Source organism: Neopsephotus bourkii, unplaced genomic scaffold (genome assembly GCF_033783945.1).
Source record: "Neopsephotus bourkii isolate Nb327-2 ecotype Australia unplaced genomic scaffold, CSIRO-AGI_Nbou_v1 NB_986, whole genome shotgun sequence".
Taxonomy (NCBI): Eukaryota; Metazoa; Chordata; class Aves; order Psittaciformes; family Psittacidae; genus Neopsephotus; species Neopsephotus bourkii.
Window position 1 is genome coordinate 18,942 of NW_026901478.1, and position 22,018 is coordinate 40,959.

Sequence of the window (22,018 nt, forward strand, 5' to 3'; positions counted from 1 at the left end):
TTACTGTGTCTGATTGAAATGTAAAATTGCAGTTATGACTCCTTTAGTAGTCAGCCAGGATTTTAAAAAAATTATATGAATACAAACAGTAAATAATATTTTTGGTTACATAAGGAAAAAATGAACTGCTTTTGGGTTAAGTAGTGGAATTAATATCTTTTTTTGGAAAGAACAAATCCTTCATGTTTTTGGCAAAGAGACTGTCTAGAATGAGGTTGAAAGAGTAAGTAGGTGTTACCTTAGCTTTTCCTAAATGCCTCCTATTCTTTATTCCCTCTTTTTTATCAAGTAGAGATTAAGTAAATGCACACAGAGGCTTTATAGTTACATAGATGAAAAATGAAAAATATTGAGAATTGAAGAAGCAGAAGTTTCCTTTTAAAATGAGAAAATTGAGCAAAGCCACTACCTCAGGGTATTAACTTGTTCCTTAAACAAAAAGAAATAGACTGTTTTAGCAGTTTTACTTCTTCCTTATGGTTACAAATTTCTTTCTAACACACTCTCTTTCAAAGTTTTCTGAAGTCTTTAAGGGTGTTCTAAAGTGCAAATGAGCTTAAACTTTGGTGAAAGTGTAATACTCTAAAAATACTAAAATTGAAATTTGTTAAATAGGGAGTACCATTGAACTTTGACTATAGCTCTGTTTAGCCTTAAGACTGTTTTTTGATTTTGTAGGTTTAGGTCAGACCCTTATCTGAATTTCACTGTGGTTATAAAAGCATTTAGTTGCCTCATATCTCTCTGTCTTTAGAGACATATACATATTTTCATATTTAGAATCAGGCTACTGTAATGGAAAACTTTAAGAAGTCAGAAGAAATAGTAAGAAGAATAATAATATGCATTTAAAAGACAATCACTTTTCAGGTTTTAATTAAAGTGCTTAGAAATGTTATACCTTTCTGCCTGAACATTCTGAGTAGGATAGTCTGTTAAATGTCATCCAAACTGATGTCAAACAGTTCTTGAAATTACTAGAATTACTAGAATAAAAAGTATACATTTTCATTATATTCATAAAGCTGTAAAACTTCATGTTGAATATAGTTAGAATTATGAAGCTTAACAAGAAAATGAAACCTTTTCAAGCAATTACAGATGACCTGATGTTAGATCTGACTTTTAGGTTGTTGACTTTTGTCTCCGTAGTTCTTCGATTTTGTGTTTATTTCTGGTCATATCTGTCAGTACTTTCCCAACATGTAAAACTTGACTACAAATTTAAGTTTAATTATTCAAATTAGCTCTAGATAAAAGCAAACAAAGAGAGATTTTAGAAAATAACTGATGCATTTGTCAAATCTTATTCAGGGGCAGGTATTTGGTAATTCAAGTATTCTTCCTCTTTTAAAAGTGAGATGAAGCTGTAAAAACTAGTCTTAACTGAATAAAGTTGTTTCTTCTACTCCTCTTAAATGCTGAATTAGGAATTGCTGAAAAATATAAAAAACCATGATACATCCACTGGGCTTTAATCAGTGTGGACACTAGTTCAACAGAGTATTACTGTATGGTCTTTGAGGGTATTAGTGATCCTTTGGAAGCTTGCATGATTGTTCAGGTGCTTACCTTGGGTAAAAACCAAAGTTACTTTAAACTAAATATTAATTTATTGATGACTTAAGGCAACATGAGTTTTATTTGGGGGTATTTTTTATTTTTTATTTTGGAGATTTGCAGAACATCTGGAGGTTGTTCAGAGTAAGCTATGGTTGCGACTTCGAGGCAAATATGCGGTATCTGCATGGCACAGTAAAACAGCGAGTAATACTGGTTGGTGAACTTGTAGTAGTTATCATTAACTGCCATCAGAGTTTTGATCAGTGATGTGGGGAAGATAAGCATTATGTACACCTCCCTGAGCTTTCAGCAGAGATGGGAAGTCTGGTTTTGTTCTAATTATACTGCTTTTGAGAATACTGGCCTTCTGTACAGTGCTTTCATGAAATATCATGGTGGGTAATCCATAGTAAATGCTGTAATAAGACAGTCTCCCCATACTCTAGTGATAAAGACTTGTGAGAAGCCTAAGGTGGAGGAACTTTGACATACAGATTTCAACGAGGGTCAGGAAGTCAAAGTATGTAAGAAATTCAAAGGAAACGTGGTAGATGGTTGAAGGCCAGACCATAAGCCTGGATGCCAAAATGTTTGTGCAGCAGCACAGTCAGGAGAAAGGAACATTTTCTGCTTTGAAGAGGCTCATATACTTTGTTCTGCTGGGTCACTAATGCAGCAACATTTTCTCAGGATTGGGCATCATACTTGTAGTCATAGAGCATATAGGGAGTTCTGCGTTGTTAGTTAGCAGAATAAATTGTTAATGTGGCCTTCCATAAGTTAGAAAAGTATTTAAATGATGTGTGTTGACTGCCTATCATGAGTTCACATGAACCCATGTAATCAGCCTTGGGAGTGTCTGCTAAGGTCTGGATGTGTTTTGCATGGAGGACACAGTGCTGAAGATGATCTCAGTGGGTGATTAGCTGATTGTGTTTAGTCTCAGAGCTGCTGGTGTATATGAATGCCCCAACATTTCATCAGCAAACATAAGCATCAGAATAGTAGCTCAGCTCTTACAGTATGTTTTTTATAACATGCAGGATTAGTGAATGCTAAAATCATTTTCAAGAAAGATAATCAAATTAGTCTTCTCTTCCTGGCACTATAAGTCTCTGCATTTTAAGTGTGAAAATTATTTTAATAAAATTACTGCTAAAAATATGTATAGAGCTGTCACTATGCTCTATAATTTTGCAGGGGCAGATGTTTGTTTCATGTATGGTGACCACAAATGCTAATGCAGCATCTTTGTATTTATCATCTTTGATCTGACTGAGGTGGAAATGTGCTTCAGGATCAGTGGTTCTTATTCCTGTCATTTTGTATAATCTAGAATTCAGGATATAGTAGAGCCTTCCAGAAAAGTAACTGTACTTTTATATAGTATTTTTTATGAATCATTCTAGGTGAATACTAGCATTTCTTAATTCTAATTTAATTTCATCTTTTCAGTGTTATCTGAAAGATGATCTCCTTTGAGTTCTCTGCATATTTATCAGCTATTTAGTCAGCTACATTAGAAACCTGAACTGCATTAAAAAGTTATATAATGTAACACAAATTAATTTTACTTTTAAAATTACTTAATGCTTTTGAATATCATAGTTTTTAATTAAATTTATAAAAAAAATTGCTTCACCCTGCAGATCTGTTTTGTAAAATTATTTAATGCTGGCTTTTACATTTCAAAATAAAGCATAGAACTTGGACAGAGATAATCAGCATGCTTTGGTAAATGATCTCCTTAAAATTCTGGGTCTTTTTTCTTTTAAGTGATTGCAAAAAAATAATTATTTGTGATTAGTCCAGAGCAGTGGGTTAATGTTGGCTAGCTGCCTGATGCCCATCCAGCTGCTCTGTCAGTCCCCTCACCCCGCAGGACAGGAGGAGAAAATAAGGTGGAGAGCACCATAGGTTGATACAAAGGCAGGGAGGTCACTCGCCAGTTATTGTCATGGGCAAACCAGAGTTGGCTTAGGGAAGATTAATTTATTGCCAATTAAAAATATAGTAGAATATTTTTGCTCTTTGTATTCCCTTCCCCTGTTCGTGTTGGTGCGGTTTGGTTTAGAATGATTTTGCCATTTTTAATTTCCCTGAGGAGCTCAGCTGTGTCCAACCAGGGCAGCCCCAACCACCCTGCAGACCCCCCGCCAGCACATTGGCATCTACACTCAGTGCAGTGGTTTTCATTTCATAGGTAAGAGCAGGTTTCTGTGGGTCAGGTTTTATCCTTAAAATGTGAAGTTGCATGATTCTTACTGTGATTATCAAAACAGATGTTCATAATTCCTCTTATTGCACAATACTGTGTGAGAATGGCATCATAGATGCCCAGGAATGTGAGGTGTATTTCTTGCAGAATCTAGCTGTGGCCACACATTTTTGCCGTTCTGTGTAACTTTGTTTTAAATGTTATGTTACTTCACAGTCCAGTCTGCAAGCGATTTGAAAAAAAAAAAAAAGGGGTATGGTTCCATACATCCCCCAAATCATTATCCTTGGCAGAGTTAGCCCTTTCAGCTCCCATTTATAAGCCCTGAACCCACTTTATAAAGTCTTATGAGAACCGTTTCTTTGGCATTGTTATAGAATAAATTATTTTTTGCTAACAGTTGATTGGAACAGATCACTCTCATAATGTCTGCAAAGTTTAACCAATGGTAAAAATTAGAATGTATCAGTGTAACTGTCCATTTAACTGTCCATGTTTTAGCCTGTTACATCTATTTCTATGATAGTATTAAATAGTTTTTAGGAATGATTTTCTGTTTGAAATCAATGTTACTGGAAAGAGTAAAGCTTTCAGCCTGTTGTGATTTGCCACTCTTTTATCTTTCTTTGCATACTTGAGAACTGGGAAAAATAGTCCACTGTTGTCACACTGCTGAAAGGTATGATAAATGAAGCTCTCTAAATAGTGAAAATATGAGGAGGGTGATTAAGTCTGACAATTCTCATATAAAAAAAAATTGAGATGATAAATATCTCCTGTGATTAGTTATTAATTTAGTGCAAGGGACTAGCATCAGCCTAAACAATTTTATGAGTTGTGGCATAAAAAAAATAAATTGGAAGATAGGTATGCACTTGTCAAGCTAAAGGAGAAATTTCTTAGAGTTGATTGCTATAAGTAAAAATGGCAGACTTGACACAAATGTGGCTTGACTATTTTCTGTCTGACATTCCTTACAGAAATTAAGAAAGTGTAATATTCCCTGAAGGCACGGAAATAACATTGTGGTATAAATCTGAGTCCTTAGTGCATCAAGAAAACAGAAAGGTTTTGTATATATATAATTTCTGTACAGGTAAAATATTTGCAGTGTTATAATTTGAAGTAGTACAGAAAAGTAAAAATTCCAACCTATTAGAGCTTAGAGTAGAAGGTGTAATCCTTAACTGCAGTTACGGTGCATTCTAAGGTTGCAACCTATAATTCACCATGCAGTCAGAATAGACACAGTACTTGGGGGGAAAAAAAGAGAAGAAAGGGTGGGTGTCTTAGTGGTTTACTGCACTGACTGTGTTGCTTAGAGTCTATCAGTATACCCATTATAAATAGTATTTGAAAGGCATATAACCATGTTCTAAATTTGCTTTAGGGTATTCGTTGCTGCATGGGTTATAAACTGAAATTGAAAATAATGCAGCAATTCTGGTGTTTTGTTGTTTGTTTTTTTGTTTTGTTTTTTTTTTATCTGGAGGTGGGCTTAAGACCCATGTTATTGGTGGGATCATGCCATCATAAAACAGGAAATGTGTCAGAGGGTATATGCTAATTGCCTTCAATCCTGATCAGGTTAACTCAATGATTCCCCCCTTTTCTCTTATTAAAATCAAAGGCAGCTGGTATATGCTAAATTTTCTGTGATGTTAATGTGGTTCATTTTGTGCTTTTGAAATTCAAGATAAACCAGTAAGTACTGGCTTGTAAAGGAGATGAAAAATTAATGTACTTTTGAGAAGCTGTAGTAAGCTTGAAGAGGAAGATAGTAATGAAATCAAAGCCGAGTTGACAGGATGAATGGCTAGGTAGCTCTGGGATTAGCAGTAATAACGTAATGAGGAAAGTAAGCAGTAACTTAAACAGAAAGTGGTGATCATGGTGATGCCTGTAGGATATAGGCAATACACAAGTGAGTTACATAAAGGGAAAAAAAAAAAAAAGGTGAACAGTGACTTATGTTTGGATTGGAGTTTCATTAACTTCTCTGCATACCCTGTGATTATGATCAACTGATTCTCAGAACTGTGGACTGAGATGTCTCCCAGTCCATGCATCTAGCCTTTTCTCTCCTGAAGTGAGGAAGAAACTGATAAATACTCACCTCTGTGTGCCAGAAGGGAGCTGCAACTCAGCCAGGTTGTACAGCTGACTTTCAGAGGGGCAGAGTGTTTCCAGGCCTTGGAGTTCCAATCTCACCACTCATTAAAAATAACCTGCCTTTTTCACTGGAAACCATTTTCATAATCTGTAGAGCTTTCGCTGGCATTGTGCCACACCTAGAGTGCTGTGTCCGGTTTTGGGATCCAGAGCACAAAAGAATACAGACATACTGGAGAGTCCAGCAAAGAGCCACAAATATGATGAGGAGACTGGAGCAGCTCTCCAGTGAAGACATGCTGAGAGGGATAGGACTGTTCAGCCTGGAGAAGAGAAGGCTCAGGGGGTTATCATCAATGTAGATAAATACCTGCAGGGAGGGTATTTATTCACTAAGGTTTTAGGTGATGCCCAGTGGATTTATCAGAAAAAGGGCATACTGGTTTGGAAGAATACGGAAATTAATCTGATTTTCACAATACAAACGGGAGAAGAAAGGCCTTTTATAGTTTTTTAGTTAATCTTACTCTTGTTATATAAGAGAAAATGCATTGATTCAGATCAGTGTTATTTGATTGAATATAAATTATCGACATGCATTTTTCAGCATGTTGATAAATAACCTAGGATCTAACAAACTTGATTTTGTATTTTCTGTGACTGAGAAGATACATGCTTTTATAATACACAATAAAAACAGTTTAAATACACGCTTCCTTACTGGAATTCTTTCAGGTAAAGTTTATTTGCAAAGTCTAGGTATCATCCTATGATAGAAGTTGCCTTTCCATCCTGATTTTGGCAGCTATCCATCAGAAAGGCATAGCAATAAGCTTGTTAGGCTCAGCAGTGTAACAAATGTTACTAAGCAAGGTCCATCAGATGGCATTGAAATACACATGCAGCCTTTCCAGGTGCTGAAAGTAGTTTCCTACTGTGAATAAGGTACATAGAACAGAAGGTCTCACCTTCAGATTTTATAGCTCTGTTGTTTACAATATATATATTTCTTTTTACTGACAGTTTTCAGTGCTTTCCTTTTCTATAAAACTGTATGCAGTGATTGTGATTTTTTTTAAAGTGATCCTTTAAATTTTGCCATATGTAGGCTAGATGGAGAGAATGCCTTTTGTAAGGTACCTGATAGAGATAGATTTGATAGATATTTTGTTATTCTTGTATTTCAAAAACTGCAGAAAAACTAAAATCGTTAAATAATTTGGTTAAAAAATCAGATTAATAGTGTATTACTTGTGTTTACTGATATATGACCCCAGTCCCTAAAAATAGTTTATAATAGTGTGAAGCTAGTCATTGATGACTCTTATAGAAATATATGTAAATTCAATTTCTGGATTCTAAGAATGTTTAAAACTTTGAGTTAATAGAACAAAAATGTGATCGATCATTTAGACTTTAAAGAAAGCATTTGTCTGTAATGCAAAATGTAGTCCCATTTTTACTTTCAGACATCAATTAAACACTGGCCAGCTGAATTTGGTTTAAAAAGTTTGTACCATCCTTTAGTATTTCAGCAGGGGAAAATTAAAACATGCTTTCACAGGTTTTCTTCCATTAGTAGTCTTCTGGCCTGGGAAACTGTGGCAGGAATTTAAAATATTAGATGCCTCTGTGACAACTGAACACAAACATTCTGCACAACATAGTTGTGCTTAGTGATCTTCATTTGAATTGTTTTCCTGCATATTTCTGGTCTCATTGTTGATGGGAGCAGACAGAATTGAGAGTATTTTTTATAGCTTGAAGTTGACTGTAATGGACATTCCTGGTTTTGTGGAATAGCAATAGTACCTTAGAAATTTCAGGTTACCTTCAACCTTCAATTCATCATTGAAACACAAAAATCCATTTCATTTTAGCACTCTATGAACTTCCAGGGTAAAATGCTTTTCTTAAAAATTAGCATTTGGAATTCAAAAGAAGAGAATTGAAATGCAACTAAAACCTAGCTTTACTAGTAATATTTTACTTTTCCAAACATTACTTGGAAACCAAGGCGAGATAGATGCCATTTGCTGTATCTGCTAATTTTTACAAATCATTTAATGATGGTTTCTGTGGCTTAATGAATTGCAGTCTACGTGAATTACACTTCAGAGAGTGAGTGTAATACAGAAGTATTCTGTAGGCAACTCATCAGAATAACCTCTTTTGTGTTCCCTAATCTCTTTACCTGTAGTGCTAAACAATTGTTTTAAACATGTGCTATTAGCAAAAAGATAAAAGTTCAAACTAAGAGGAGATTCTTGTGTCATTCTTACCTAAAAAAATGTGGTTATTTTGGTTATAGTTGCTACACCAATATATGTTTTGTCACTATGCTTGACAGATCTCATTTTCTAAGTAAAATACTGTCTTGTTTTGAGAAAAAAAATCTATCGCTCTACTGCAGGCTGTTAAAAATTTGCTAAAGTATTTGAAATATGAGGTTGAGTTTGTAAAATAAGCATTTCGGAAGTTTTCAGTAGCACATACCATTTTATTTTTGCCTGTAACATTGTTTTCATTCATATATTTCCTACATAGTATGTGTAGCTCTGCAGACAATACAAATATTTGCTGAATAAAGTTTGCAGAAATGTGTCCTGATAAGTTCTGATCTAAATGGTGACATATTAATGTATCTATGAATCTGAATACCTCTGAGTGTTAGGAAATAAGTAAGGCAAAACAGTATGAAAACTAGATTATTTTTAAAAAGCAGTCCAAAAGTTGAATTTTCACTGTTGCAGACACTTTTTTGCTAGCATACCAATCACAAAACATATAATAGCAATTTATTGTCTGTGTGTTAAAAGAATTATTGGTAGGTTGTTCTCCCTCAGGACTGTTCCAAACACGATACAATGAATGCACAAAACTGCATGGTAACATACAGTAAATATGAAGCATTCACCTTCTAGAAATGAAAGGAATTTGCTGTTTTCACATTGATTTTTTCCTTTTTTTTGAAAATATTTATGCATAATTTTGCACTGCAAGTGGCTGTAAGTGAAGGATGGACTTCAAAAAATCTCCCTGAAGTGATTTTTGTATTGGCTGCCAAAATGGAAACTGACAGGATAGAAATAATAACATCTGTTAATATTTTTTTTTCTCTAGATCTTACCCTAGTCTTTATCCTCTCATTTACAGGCTTATTAAAACATTAATGTTTATTCAGTTTTTACTGGCTTCAATTCAGATTTGATTGTTAAGACATCTAGGCATCTAATGAACACAGAATTTAAGTTTCCTGAGCTCATCCTAAATTTCTGTAATTTTTTTCCTCTTGTGTAAATAACATACTGTATAACCTTTTTAGTTTGTTCCTGGTTTTGGTTTGTTTTTCTTTTTTAGTGCATAGATGTCTTTTGGAACAGAGATGAATAGTATGATTACAAAGCATTATTCAAAATGTAGCTGAACAATGGACTTTTCCCCAGTAAATTAGGCCTTTTCAAACAAGTAACCATGCTTGAAACAAGAATTATATTGGAAATTAAACCATGTTATTTGGAGATAGTTTCATGTTGTTAAAATGTACCCTTTGATCTTGAAATCACAGAGTAGCTGTGGCTTACTGGATGGACCATAAGACAGTGACAGTTTGAGGGCTACAGTTGACAGGATCTCTGATCTGTAGGAAAGGACTGGGATGGATTTAAGGCCATTTGAATGTTATAGTTTACAGTGGCATTATCTGATACAATTCTATTAATTTTGTCTGTTGGCAATTTTTGCTCTCTGGTACTTTGTCTTCATGAACTGTCCTGGTACTGTCAGTAGCTTCACTTAATTGTCCTTGAGTTCACTTACCACTCGTCATCCTTTCCAGTTTATTTGGGCATTACCCTTTATTTGTCTTTGTTATATTCTTTATTGTTAATATTTTGGGTCAAGCCCATATCTCCTGTTTGTACAGCATTTAACACAATCTCCAGCCCATCTTCATGCTGGAAAGATGATGCGTCAGCCCTCTGCCCTACCTAGCTTGTGAATGATTAGAAGGCCTCTGTATCTTAGTAAATTTGTCCTTGCAATCATAAGCTGTAATTCCAGACTCTGCATGCTACAGTTTGACAGTGGATGAACAAAACTAATGTTGTATTATAGTCCACTGGTGGTTTAGGTGATTTTGAAGTAATTGTTTTAGTAGACATTCCAATGCATATATGGCAAGGACTCAAAAAATGTCCTTGCAGGTAAAATATATCACTGGATCTTCAATTTGATTTCAGAAAATTATTTTGTCACACTTCTTTTTCCAGCTTCTTTTTGCATACTTTGAGTGTTCAAAGGGTAAAATAAAAGTGTTGCAAAGTAAAGCTTCTCCTTCTGAGTCTGCAGATTATGTTAGCCATTTTATCAGGAGAGAGAGCCTTATAAGCATGCACACTTTTTATACTGCCTATTGCTTATCACAATTAATCTTTCTCAGCAAATGCCTTGAAAATAGTGATATTAAGCAGATAGTTGCATCAAAGTGACTTCTGTTACGATGTCATACTGTTGTATGAAGATTCATATATATTGTTCATTTGCATCCTAAAAGAGCTACAGGAAAAGCAAATAGTTAAATTTTGTATGTACTTTGGATAAGCAGCAGCTCTGAGTTTAACAGTATCTTACAAAACAACGGTGGTATAGTTTAGATAAGTAATCCAGCTATATTCAAGTTAAAAAGCATCATTTGAATAGCAATGCACTTCTAAATGTTTAGAGACAAGAGTTGCACAAAATTCCATCTGCTTTTGGAAGCAGTTCAGCAAATACATACAATGTATACTCTTACAAAATATTGTCAGAATGTGAGACCTGCATATGATTTAAACTGTTATTTTTACTCGCACTATGTAAGTGATGTCCTACAATTTTTACCATAAAGATTCCATAATCTAGTGTAATATATTAATGTTTCCTGAAATTTCAAGATGCTTTTTTGCACTGAAATATTAAATGCTGTATAACATCCACATACTTAAGTCTGTATATACATGCATGCTACGCAGAATTTGTTCAGGGACTTCAAAGTGATTTTTTTTCTACAGAACTTTTCATAAAGAGTGTGTGATTGAACATAGGAGGAGAAGTTTTACTGGTGCTGTACTTGTATTATAGTGATGTACTGGTGTCAAGACTTTTGAAGTCATACGTCAAGATCAAATAGTATTCTAAAATATTAGATGAAAGCTAATAATAATATTTTATCATTAAATCTGTTTCATGTACTTGTTCTCAGTCTTAAAAAAGTTATACCCTTTTCCAAGCTCATTATAACATCATTTTTAAAAACAGGATTAAAATCCTAATAACACACATTCTATACAAAATTAATATCACTGGTTTTCCACATTTACATTGCTAGTAGCTGTCCATATCTATCTTAAAAAGTAATCCCTTCCTAAAATAGGATATTCTTTAATTTGCCATTAGCAATCATGGGTATTTTGATCAATGCGTAGGAGAAAGATCGGAATATATTAATTTTTTGCCATCTCACCTTTGGTATCACACAGGACCTGTAGAGGAGAGGAGCAAGTACTGAAAAATGAGGACACAGTTCTAATACTGAATTGTTCGATGTAAAATTTGACTGTGAGGAATTTTTAGGCCTTTTTGACATATATAGGTGGTTTAGATTGTGTCTATATAAAACTAGATACTCATTTTACTGTTACTAAACAGGGGCTTAGTGTGAGTCAAAGGATAAGTGAAAGTGTGAATTGTCAAGAAAAGAATCTTTTATTATGGTAATAGTGAAGGATACAAGTGTTCATTGAGGACACAGTATCTGGCATATTAGATGTAGAGTATTTCTTACATATTTGTCAATTTTCATTATTGTATATGATTTAAGACAATTTTTTTTTCATTCCAGCCTTCATGAATGTAAGTATAAAATGCTGTTCTGCTGTAATATCAGCATGAAAAGGTGATTGAGAATCTCATACTTTTGCTTTTTAGCTAATGTGTGGAAAACGATCGTGGTGATGATTTGTCTAATTGCTCTACTGTAGTTACAATTATAGAGAAAAGGTCAATCTAGTCGTTGTCAATTAAACCACGAAAGAAAACATGTTTATAGCCCTGAAGAGCCATTATGTCAATTTTATGCTGCTCATCAGTGCATAACACATTTACTTGGATATATAAATCTTACCTTTCTTGGAATTACAGCAGACTTGCTCTATTACAGGCACTTGGTGCTGCTGAGTAAAGATAAACTTAAGTAATGTCTGTTAATTGCACATTCTTTCATTGTCCCATGTTTCCAAGATTTGTGTACAGTAAAACCTGGGTAATTTAATGAGTAGAAATGGATGTGCCAGATTGCAGTTTGCACCTTCTGTTTTTATACAGTTAAAACACTGTGGGTGACAGGACAAAATCTGGAGCTTTTAGCAGCTAGTTGTTGGCATCAGCATCAACAAATGAGACGGGGATACTTGTTAAAATGGCAAATGCTCTGGTCTAGGTACATTCTGTGCCTGTTAGGAAGGTTTAGTATCTCCTGTGGGTACTATTGTATGGAACACGTAAGGATTTTGCGTACTGTGGTTACTCTTAAGTGATGGGAAACAAGGTAATGAGCAAGCATGAAAAAGTACAGCAACTGTGTGACTGTGTGGATACAAATATTAAGTGAAACTCCTTGTGATTGGCTAGTAGTCATATTACCTTTCTGGCGTGTATTCCACTATGATAAACAACATGACCCTTTTTTGATATGTTCCTTCTCTTTTTCACTTTGTAAATTGTCTGTGGGAAGAGTTGTATCACCTAGGAGCATATTCAGGCATAATGAACAATGCCACTTCAAGCAATGCTGTTCCTGCACTTCTGCCTGTTACCTGCAGTGGCAATACCATCTCCATAGTGGTTGTGCTTGCTGCTGTAGCCACCTCTGTCTGACTTAGTCAAGATCAGGTGTATATGGGTGGACAATATAAAATGAGTTTGCTGTGTTCTGCAGCTTAGGGAGCAATTAGACTTTTTTTCTTTTATCTCTTGTTGTTCTGCCAGATCTTGCTTAGATCAACTCTCACAATCACCCTTCTGATCTTAGTGATGCAAACTAATATTTTTGGATGTGGAAGAGCTTGGCACAATCATATAGTCTTATGAGTTACAGTTGAATACAGACACTATCATTGTCTCTGTTTTAGCTTCTTATAGTTAAAGACAGTCTTCCTTACCTGCTGTCAGATTGTGTATGTAAAAATGATTCAATAATAAAACTTACAAAGACTTTCTGTGTTACTACATGATTAGATTAGATGTATGCAGTATTTTGAATTTTAAAGACATATATAATTAATTAGTCTATTTCTTTCTGCCCTTTGTGGTGGTAGGGAATTTTTTGGGGGTGTGTGTGTTTGTTTTTGTGTAGGCACAATGTTTTGCACACAATTAAGGCAACATTGTGCAGGTAACTCTACGACCACAGACATCCAGTAATGCAGTACTCTCTAAATGAGACCATACTAGAGAAAAACAACAGCTCTTAATTAAGAATAAATATGAAATATATACATATTAAATTTCATTTAAAAATTAACAGTAAAAGTTACTGTTTCATCAAATCCATCTGAATGAGAGACTAGCATTCAGTAATGCAAAGTAAATTCTATTTCAGTTCTTACTTTATTTAATAAGGTGGTGCTTGTAATGCAAATATAACCTTATATTGCATTGTTAGAAGGCCTGTTTTTTTTTTTTCCTGCTTAGACATTGGGTCTTCCTTAAACTTTATATTAAATTTACATACTCTGAAAAGGTTACAGAGTTACAGTATGTATCTAGATTATAATTTATTCAAACTGGTAATAAGGCTAGGCAAAGAGTATGCTGCATAGCATTGTTAAATACTGAAATAATTAAGGTAATTTTGATCAAGTACATATCAAAAAAGACAGCAGTATCTTAACCATGGCACCTTTTTACTGTACTTTCTTTTCTTTCCCTACTCTTTTTATTTCACACTTGATCCTCTCCAGAATACACACACAAAACAGAGGTCAGTTATTAGCATAATTAAATATGAGTACATTCCTGACAACTGTATTAAATATGGTTATATGTCCCAAAGATATGTTTTGCACTAAGAAATTGATGCCATTTTCTACCAAAAAAAAAGAAAAATGTTTCCAGGACTCTCGGTGTGTGGTAACATCTTATCTGCAAATTTTGTTATCATTGAAATAACCAGCAAGGAATAAATTAAAGGAAAATGTTCAGAAATAGAAGAACACTAAAAGTTTTATAGAATTGGAAATAATCTTAAAGAGTTGCAGCAAAATGGAGAGATTGTTAAGGGCAAGCTGACTGAAACAAGAACCAATTCAGTGAAAACAAAATATGCTTATTAAAGACTGACAGTTACAATCAAGTTTAAGGTTGGTACTGAAGTCGGTATTGGTTTTCTTTGTGAAGAGTTCTGTAGTGGACCATAAAATGATACAGCAGTCTATGGTTAGATATTTGTATGTTTGAAGTAATTTCTTGTCTTCCATGAAAACAAGATACATAAATGTGAGAACCAGATTACTGCACTGTTGGAACATGATGAAAAATAGAGGTTTGTCTCCAAATAATCCAGGACTAGATGATCTCTTGAGGTCCCTTCCAACCCTTGGGATTCTGGGATTCTGTGATTCTGTTAATCTGCATTAATGCAAATGCCCCAAGAGAAAAGCTGAGTCATCATACCTTGAAAAGAAAGATTTTTCACTGTGTCATACCACAGGTTGTTTTCTTATGCTGCCAGCACCTTAGAGCTGTATTGATCAAATTGGAATATTGAATCAAAATTAATAAAAAAGCAATCTAGAAAGTGACTTAGCCTCTCAATTATGCCTTTAATGTAAAGACTTATTTTGTTGATGTATGATATCAACATTAGGAAATACACTGTTGAAAGATGGATTGCCTTTGGGATACATTCTCTAGCAGTGTGATGGGGATATTCACGGAGGTATCAGAGCAGCAAAGGTGTCCAAAGTACCTAGAAGGCAAAACAGCAAATACTAGGACACCATGTTTAGAAAGAAGGCTTAGAAAGGTAACAGGAGGCAGAGGCAAAGACAGCTGCTTATAGCTGGGCCAAGAAGAGCAGGAACTGGTTTTTCTTCTATTTGGGAGTAGGTCAAATGAGCACACATGACAGAGTGGCTGTGCATCTGCTGTTTCTTGTGAAACATTTGCCCATATGTCACCTGACTGACTGCAGGGCCTAAGAGGCCCTCCGTGGGTTCCTGGACAGGCCTACCTTGGTATTTTTGGTTAGAGTAGGCTTTGGAGTTACTTCAGCAGCCTATCATTTGTTGTGTTTTGAACCAACATTTTTGCCATGCAGTGCATTTTTGATCAGTTTGTTTTCAGGGCTTGTGGGGAAATCCTCTTGAAAGGCCAAATCAGTGTTAGATGAAGCATGATCTTTTTCCATACTCTGCGTACCTCTGTGTGTAGCACTTTTTTTTTTTTTTTTTTTTTGGGGGGGGGGTTGTGTGTTTATTGCTTTTTTTTTTATTAAAAAAGAAACCCCACAACATTTGATGAAATTGTGAAATCTGATAGAGCTGGTATTAATGACTCAGGGTTGCAGTTATTGTGGGTTGACATGGGAGTGGAGAGAAGGTCTCATACAACTAGAGTCTCCTGCTTATTTTTCAAAAAAAAAAAAAAAGCTTATAGTATATGGGACTTATGTCTAGATATTTATATTAATAGTAATATATGTTGTAAGTAAAGTTGCAGCGTTTGTTTATCCCAGTCATTCTATGCCTGTGTTATCATTTGGCTATGGAGTCAAACATTCTGGCGGATAAATCTTTGTACTTTCAGTAGAAAGTTGTAGAACAACAGGTTGCAAGGAGAGTCATTGTGCAGGGTTTGGAGGCACTGTGACCCTTGCACTTCTGCCTTGTATAGAAAATGGCATAATGTGGATGCTGTTGTGAATTGATTATTATTTCATAACCTTTGAAGTGTTATGGTATATAGGATATTTGTTGTTTGGGGATTTTAATCAACCTTGTAAAATAAGTTTCAATTACTTATGAGTGTTTTTGAGAATTTCTGGATACCTTCAATATCTGTCTTGAGCTCTTGGTACAGAGAGCAGGAAACTGTTTTTTGGGGAGGGATTGGTGGATTGAGACACCGAAATTGGCAAGCTGAAAATGTCTTATATATGATATTCAGTACTTCAGGTTCTACTCACACTTTGTGCTGTTATTTGTTAAATAATGTATGCTCAAAAGTTATGAAAGAGTAGTTAATTTTTTAAGTTTTAAATTAATTTTGCACTAAATAGCAACTACCTGAGGAATAGACATTTGACTTTTACATCATCCTGTATTGGAAGAAGAAGCAGCTTTATACTTCAGAAAAAGAAGAAAACCTCATGTAACACAAGTATTCATTTTCCATCTACAAAGCACAGCTGAAGTGGAGGCAGATCATTCATTGTGTGAATTTGGAATTGAATTCAAGAAAAGCAGAAATGGCTATATTTCAATAGCCAATAATTTGAGTATCTGTCTTAAGATATAAGAGTCTGATACCATACATCAGATTTGTATTGTCTGTAGTTCTGCAGTATTTTTTTCGTGTACTGAAAAAAGACTAAATGAAGTAGAGTGAACAGTTATTTATAAAGACAGCATTTTATTGTTTAGAGATTTACTGTATTAATTTTTCATTTGTGCTGTGCTTTCCCCAAAAAGGAATAAGAATCTATTAAATACTGGCAGAAAGAGATCAGAATGTGTCACTTGCTGCTGTAGTACTGAGAATTCTCTGATATTCAACAGAAGTTGAGATTTGTAGTTGTAGTATTCCCTTGCAAGGGAGCATAAAGCTTGATTGCTTGGCAAGTTCTTTCTTCTTCCTGGCTAGTCTTGTCCTATTTATTTCTTTCTCAAGCAACAGAATAGGGGCTATGAAATATTTATTTATTCATAAATTTGAAAACTAGTCTAGCTCATATTTATAAATCCAAGTTTTATATCCTTCAGAATGAAGTTAATATAATCTTCCTTTTATTTTAGAGTCTTTTTTTTCTATGCATTTTGCTTTCCTAATTTGAACAGAGGTTGGTATCACATACTGAAAGAGATTGGTAAGAAATCAACAGTCATTCATTATTTGTATTTATATATTCTAGGTATATCTTTTATTAGTAAATCAAGATTACTTTCGACCCATTTTCTGGCTTTTTTAAAAATGTAACGTTAAAAAGTTAATTTTAATGTAACATTAAGTTAACATTTAATTTTAATGTAACATTAAAAAAAAGATAGGAAAGTTGCATAGATCTCTTCTAGGAGGGCCTAGAATAGATTCCTGCAACTTCCCTAGTACTGTTGTATGCCAAATTGGTTTATTTCTGTTCGTATGCTTTCTGCCTTTCGTGTAACTGAAAGCATGGCTACAGTGGGTATGACATAACCTACAGTAACCTTTACAGAAAGTCTCATATGTTTTAGGCAATGATTAGCCTCATAAATTCTGGCTCACAGTACATCTGTGTAATTATTGTTAAAACCTTAGGATATGAGCAGGACGTTAAGTAGGCCATGTTTTCTTCTTTACCTATTTTCTGATGCTTCAGAAAAGAATTGGAATTTAGATATAATTAACGTAAAAAGCTTTTAAGAGATTACAGATTGAGCCAAGCATAACAGCATAAGCACTTCATGTTTTGTTAAAGAGCCTTCCTGAATGGTTTGTACTGGCCCATGGCTGCAACAACTTAAATGTGAGCTTCTTCTTGTTTTTACTGGGTATAATCATGATGGTGTTCCATGTCCTATGGAAGCTACATCTTATGTAATCTTTTCATCAGAGGCTTGTGTTTAACTTGTTCAGATTTAAGTTTTCTTGCATAAGAAAAGAAAGAAGTTCAGGAAAGAAGTCAAAGAACAATGAATTTGGAGAGCATAATTGAAGACAAGATACACAACATTAAACTACAAGGTCTAGGGTCTATGGATTTACATCTTTTCCTAAACAAACAAAAAAAGTACATTCTCCTTATTGAAATACTTGGAAGGTGTTGGCAAAACACTGAGGCTGATGAGAAAGTAAATTAAATTAAAAATATTTCTTGAAGAAATAGTAAGAAACTTGTTCAGTTTGTGGCTCAAGGTGACTCTTAGAACCAGGGTCGTGTATTCAAGCCCCGCAATGGGCACACCAGGTTGATTTAAGGAGAAAAATGACTGTTAAAGCTGAACCCAGGACATATGGTTATTTAGATAAGATGGGTATAGTACCAGTAATTTTTATTTTTTACAGAAAGCAGCTGATAATATTAGAATAGTAAACTTTATTGATGTTGTGTGAAAACCTGGAACTTAGGCACTTAATTTTAGATAAACTCACCTATTTTTAAAATGAGGGACTGTGAATATTGATGAAATGCTTGCAGGTGTAATTTATATAGATTTTATTAAAACCTTTAATGTTCTTTATTCTCTGTGTTAATAGAGATTAATATTACTAATGTAGATGAAGAAATAGTTTTGCACTAGTCCTCTTAATACCAGTTTACTGGAAAAAGTTATGTGGATCATTTACATATGCATCACCCATATTAAATATAATACTATCTTCAGAACTTTAAAACAGCATTTGACATTGGTACTGCAAGTTAATTACTTCCTCTTCACCCAGCTTTTTATTGTATTTAATTTCTGTTCTCCTTTATATTTGGAAATTAATATATGTATAAATTATTTAGGGCTACAGTTGCCTGAGTCTGGTTTTGGTTTTCCAGCAAACTGGATTTAGTCTTTAAATGTAATTGCAGTTGCATAATAGCTAAAAGAAACCAACAACAACCAAGCCCCAAGACAAAACAAAATACACAGAAGTGGAGAACTGTACAACATTTATGCTGTTACCTTTCTGTTAATAGTTATATCCTCTTATGCCGATGTACATATTGCAGTGCCCAAATGTAGTATCAGAGTATTAAAAAGGGACTGGTAAAATATCTAGGAAGGAACTAAATATTTAATAAATTACTACATAGCTGTTATTTATCATTCTGTAGCAGGCAGTGCTTAAATCATTGGAATCTGCAAGCTGGCTAAGTACATAATGATATTCCCTTGAAACACAAAGGAGAAAAGGCTTATTCTTGCAATGCTCAGTGGATTGTTAGGCAAACTTGTCTTGTTTTAGGTGCCAAGAACTGGCAACATAGTTGTGTGCTCCGTGATTGAGCAGGAATGGTAGCTTAAAATTAACATGCTAGCAGCAGTCATCTGTTCATGCCCTCTGCATACATTAAATGAAACCCAATCTTTGGAACACAAAAGCTGAGGAGAGAGCTTAATCCTGATTCCTGACAGTGGTGGCGATTAACTAAATCTGAGCAGAAAGAGAATATTCACCTGATAGTTCTTTGGAAAGCAAGGCAGGAATCTGCCTTCTGCTGTGGGGCTACTGAAATACAGGTTCCATGTATTTCTAAGGAAAATGTTTAGTCCATCACATTAAAAAATTAATACCGAAGTTATATTTTGTCTAGGGATTTCCAGCAACGCCAGGAGAAGAGATTGCTGGTTATTGTTACTGTCAGAACACTCTGCATATGTAACTTTTATGCTCCCATTAGGTAACACCATGGATAATCATTATATGGGGCATGTATAAATAACAGCAGTGTTTTAACATTATATGGGTTGTGTATAAATAAGAGTAGAGTCATGGTTTAACCCCAGCCAACAACAGAGCACCACAGAGCCGATCATTCACTGTCCCAAAGAGGAGGAGAATCAGAAGAGTAAAAGTGAGAAAACTCGTGAGTTGAGGTAAAGACAGGTAGAACTAAGTAAAGCAAAAGCCACAAGCACAAGAAAAGTAGAAGAAGGAATTAATTCACCACTTCCCATAGTCAGGCAGGTGTTCAGCCATCTCCAGGAGAACAGGGCTTCATTGTACGTAATGGTGACTTGGGAAGACAAACACCATCACTCTGAACATCCCCACCTTCCTTCTTCTTTCCCCAGCTTTACATGTTGAGCATGAGATCATATAGTATGGGATATCCGTTGGGTCAGTTGGGGTCAGCTGTCCTGGCTGTGTCCCCCCAAACTCCTTGTGCACCACCAGCACACTCATGGTGGGGTGAGGAGCAGAAAAAAGGCCCTTGGCTCTGTGTAATCACTGCTCAGCAGTAACAAACATATCTGTTACAAATCTGTTTTCAACGCAAGTCCATAATACAGCCCCAGACCAGCTACAATGAAGAAAATTAACTCTATCCCAGGCAAAAGCTGCACAGGTGGAGGTCACTTGTTTCATGAAAAGGTGGTGAGCCAAGAGCTTTATGGATGTCGGAAGACTGTCACTACAAGGATGTATATTTTATTAGGAGACTCCAACAAAATAATACAAAATACGCCTGATAGAAGTTTAGAGCTCCCTCATCTGAAGTAACTGATAATCTGTTTTTTCTGCTGCTTTGTATATGACTCTTAAGTCACAGAACTACTTAAAAATAAGGACATAAAGAATCCTGTGCTTCTTTTGATTGCTGAAATCTTGCTAATCTCATTTGGATATATTCTAGTCATTAACTTGAACATATGCTGAAATACTTTTCTGGATTGACTTAAATTTGGAGAGTGGAAAAAAGGGTAATAATCTCTGTTCTACAGTATTTCATTTTTCAAAAACTGGATTTGAATGACGCTTCTATTGTAAGGAATATGTAAAAATCAACTTTTATTTCATTGTTGACATGATTTCGTTAAGAGAATTGCAGGAGTTAGTTCAAGCACTTCAAAAACTTTGTTCCAGAATAGAAGTGCTTGACAGTAACAAGCAACTGGTTGTGGAATGCCTGTACTAGCATTTATGGTAGTTAAGTTTATAATGCTTCTGAGCCCGTCAGAACCCAGTCAAGTGTATTAAATTATTATCTGTGGAGACAAAGCAAGTCAGATGCATGTTGGCTGTACAAGGAGCATACATATGGTTGGAGCTGGGACCTTCGAAGAGAAGAAAATTATACTTTACCCTCATCTGAATCTTCATGTTTCATTCTACAGAAAGGATCCTTTTTGGTTTTGTTTTTGTTACTACATTTTCCCTGAATGGTACTGTGTTTATATAGTAAGTCTACATACCTTTCACTGTCATAATGTTAGAGTTTTAATTCATTAAACCACAACAAACTAAGAAGAAACTACTGATACAAAACTTTTCTTCATTCTTATTTTCAAGTTTTTCAGACATGAGAAGGCGGGTGTGCAGAAGGAGGGAGGTCTCTCTAGAGGCATTCTAGACTTCAGTCTGTGCTGAATCTTTTGACTTAGGCTAACATATATAATTAAGGATGCAGAGGATTCTCACGCACGCATACTTTTATCTGTGAGAAAGCATTTGCAGGGAAAAGTTTGTAAACAAAAAAATGAACACCTGCTAGATGGATCGCTAGATATACATGGGCTGAAACCTCTGCACATCAGTTGTGTATTTCAACATTTCAGCCCCTCACAGTTATCTCCAAAACCTGTAAAGAACAAGAGGAACTGTCTGTGGTTATTTTGTTTGTGCTCAAGAAACCTGTGCTTTTTATTCAGTGTTTTAAAATATAAAGCAATGATAGGGCAGTGCTGCTGAGTATATGTGGTCTGATGTGATCTGTTTTCTGGGTCTGCCAGCTGCAGGCTAGCTGTGCTGACCTGAGTGATGCCAGGACTGCAGTCAGCCCTGCAGAGAGGCTCTTTGTGGACAGGCAGCAGCATAGGGAGCTCAGAGTAATGAAATCTTTTTCTCTGACCTCTTTTGAAGGAGTAAGGTAGGAAAGGTGGGTCTTGATGGCAGCTTGTTTTTGAGATCCATGTGAGAAACCAGAAATCAGACATGATTTCAGTGAGAACTGAATGAATCTGTTCTGGAGTTTCTCGGGAAAGCTGGACAAAATTACTATATACATTGCTAGTGTTCTGGTGTTCTAGTTGGGTGGTGCTAGTAGCACTTCTATGCCTAATATCCTTTTATTTTGTATCTGTATCTCTTTTGTTCTCTTCATGATTCCCATGGAGGAAGTTATGGTTGAAATAGCTTAACTTTTCTTGCTTCATGATGTTGTAGGGTTTGATA

General features: G+C 35.0%; 1 protein-coding gene across 2 annotated transcripts in view; it reads left to right on the forward strand.

Annotated features, from left to right (window-relative positions):
- The window catches only part of LOC133215436 (F-box/LRR-repeat protein 17-like), a 101,183-nt gene that overhangs the window by 10,869 nt on the left and 68,296 nt on the right, over positions 1–22,018 (forward strand). Inside the window, exon 3 of one of the 2 annotated variants that reach the window (XM_061359464.1) lies at positions 1,676–2,733. The exons of the other annotated variant lie outside the window; for it this stretch is intronic. Coding sequence (XP_061215448.1) covers positions 1,676–1,784 — 109 coding nt within the window. The 3' untranslated portion in view covers positions 1,785–2,733. Of the gene's footprint in view, positions 1–1,675; positions 2,734–22,018 lie in introns of those variants that run through there. 2 annotated transcript variants of the gene reach the window in all.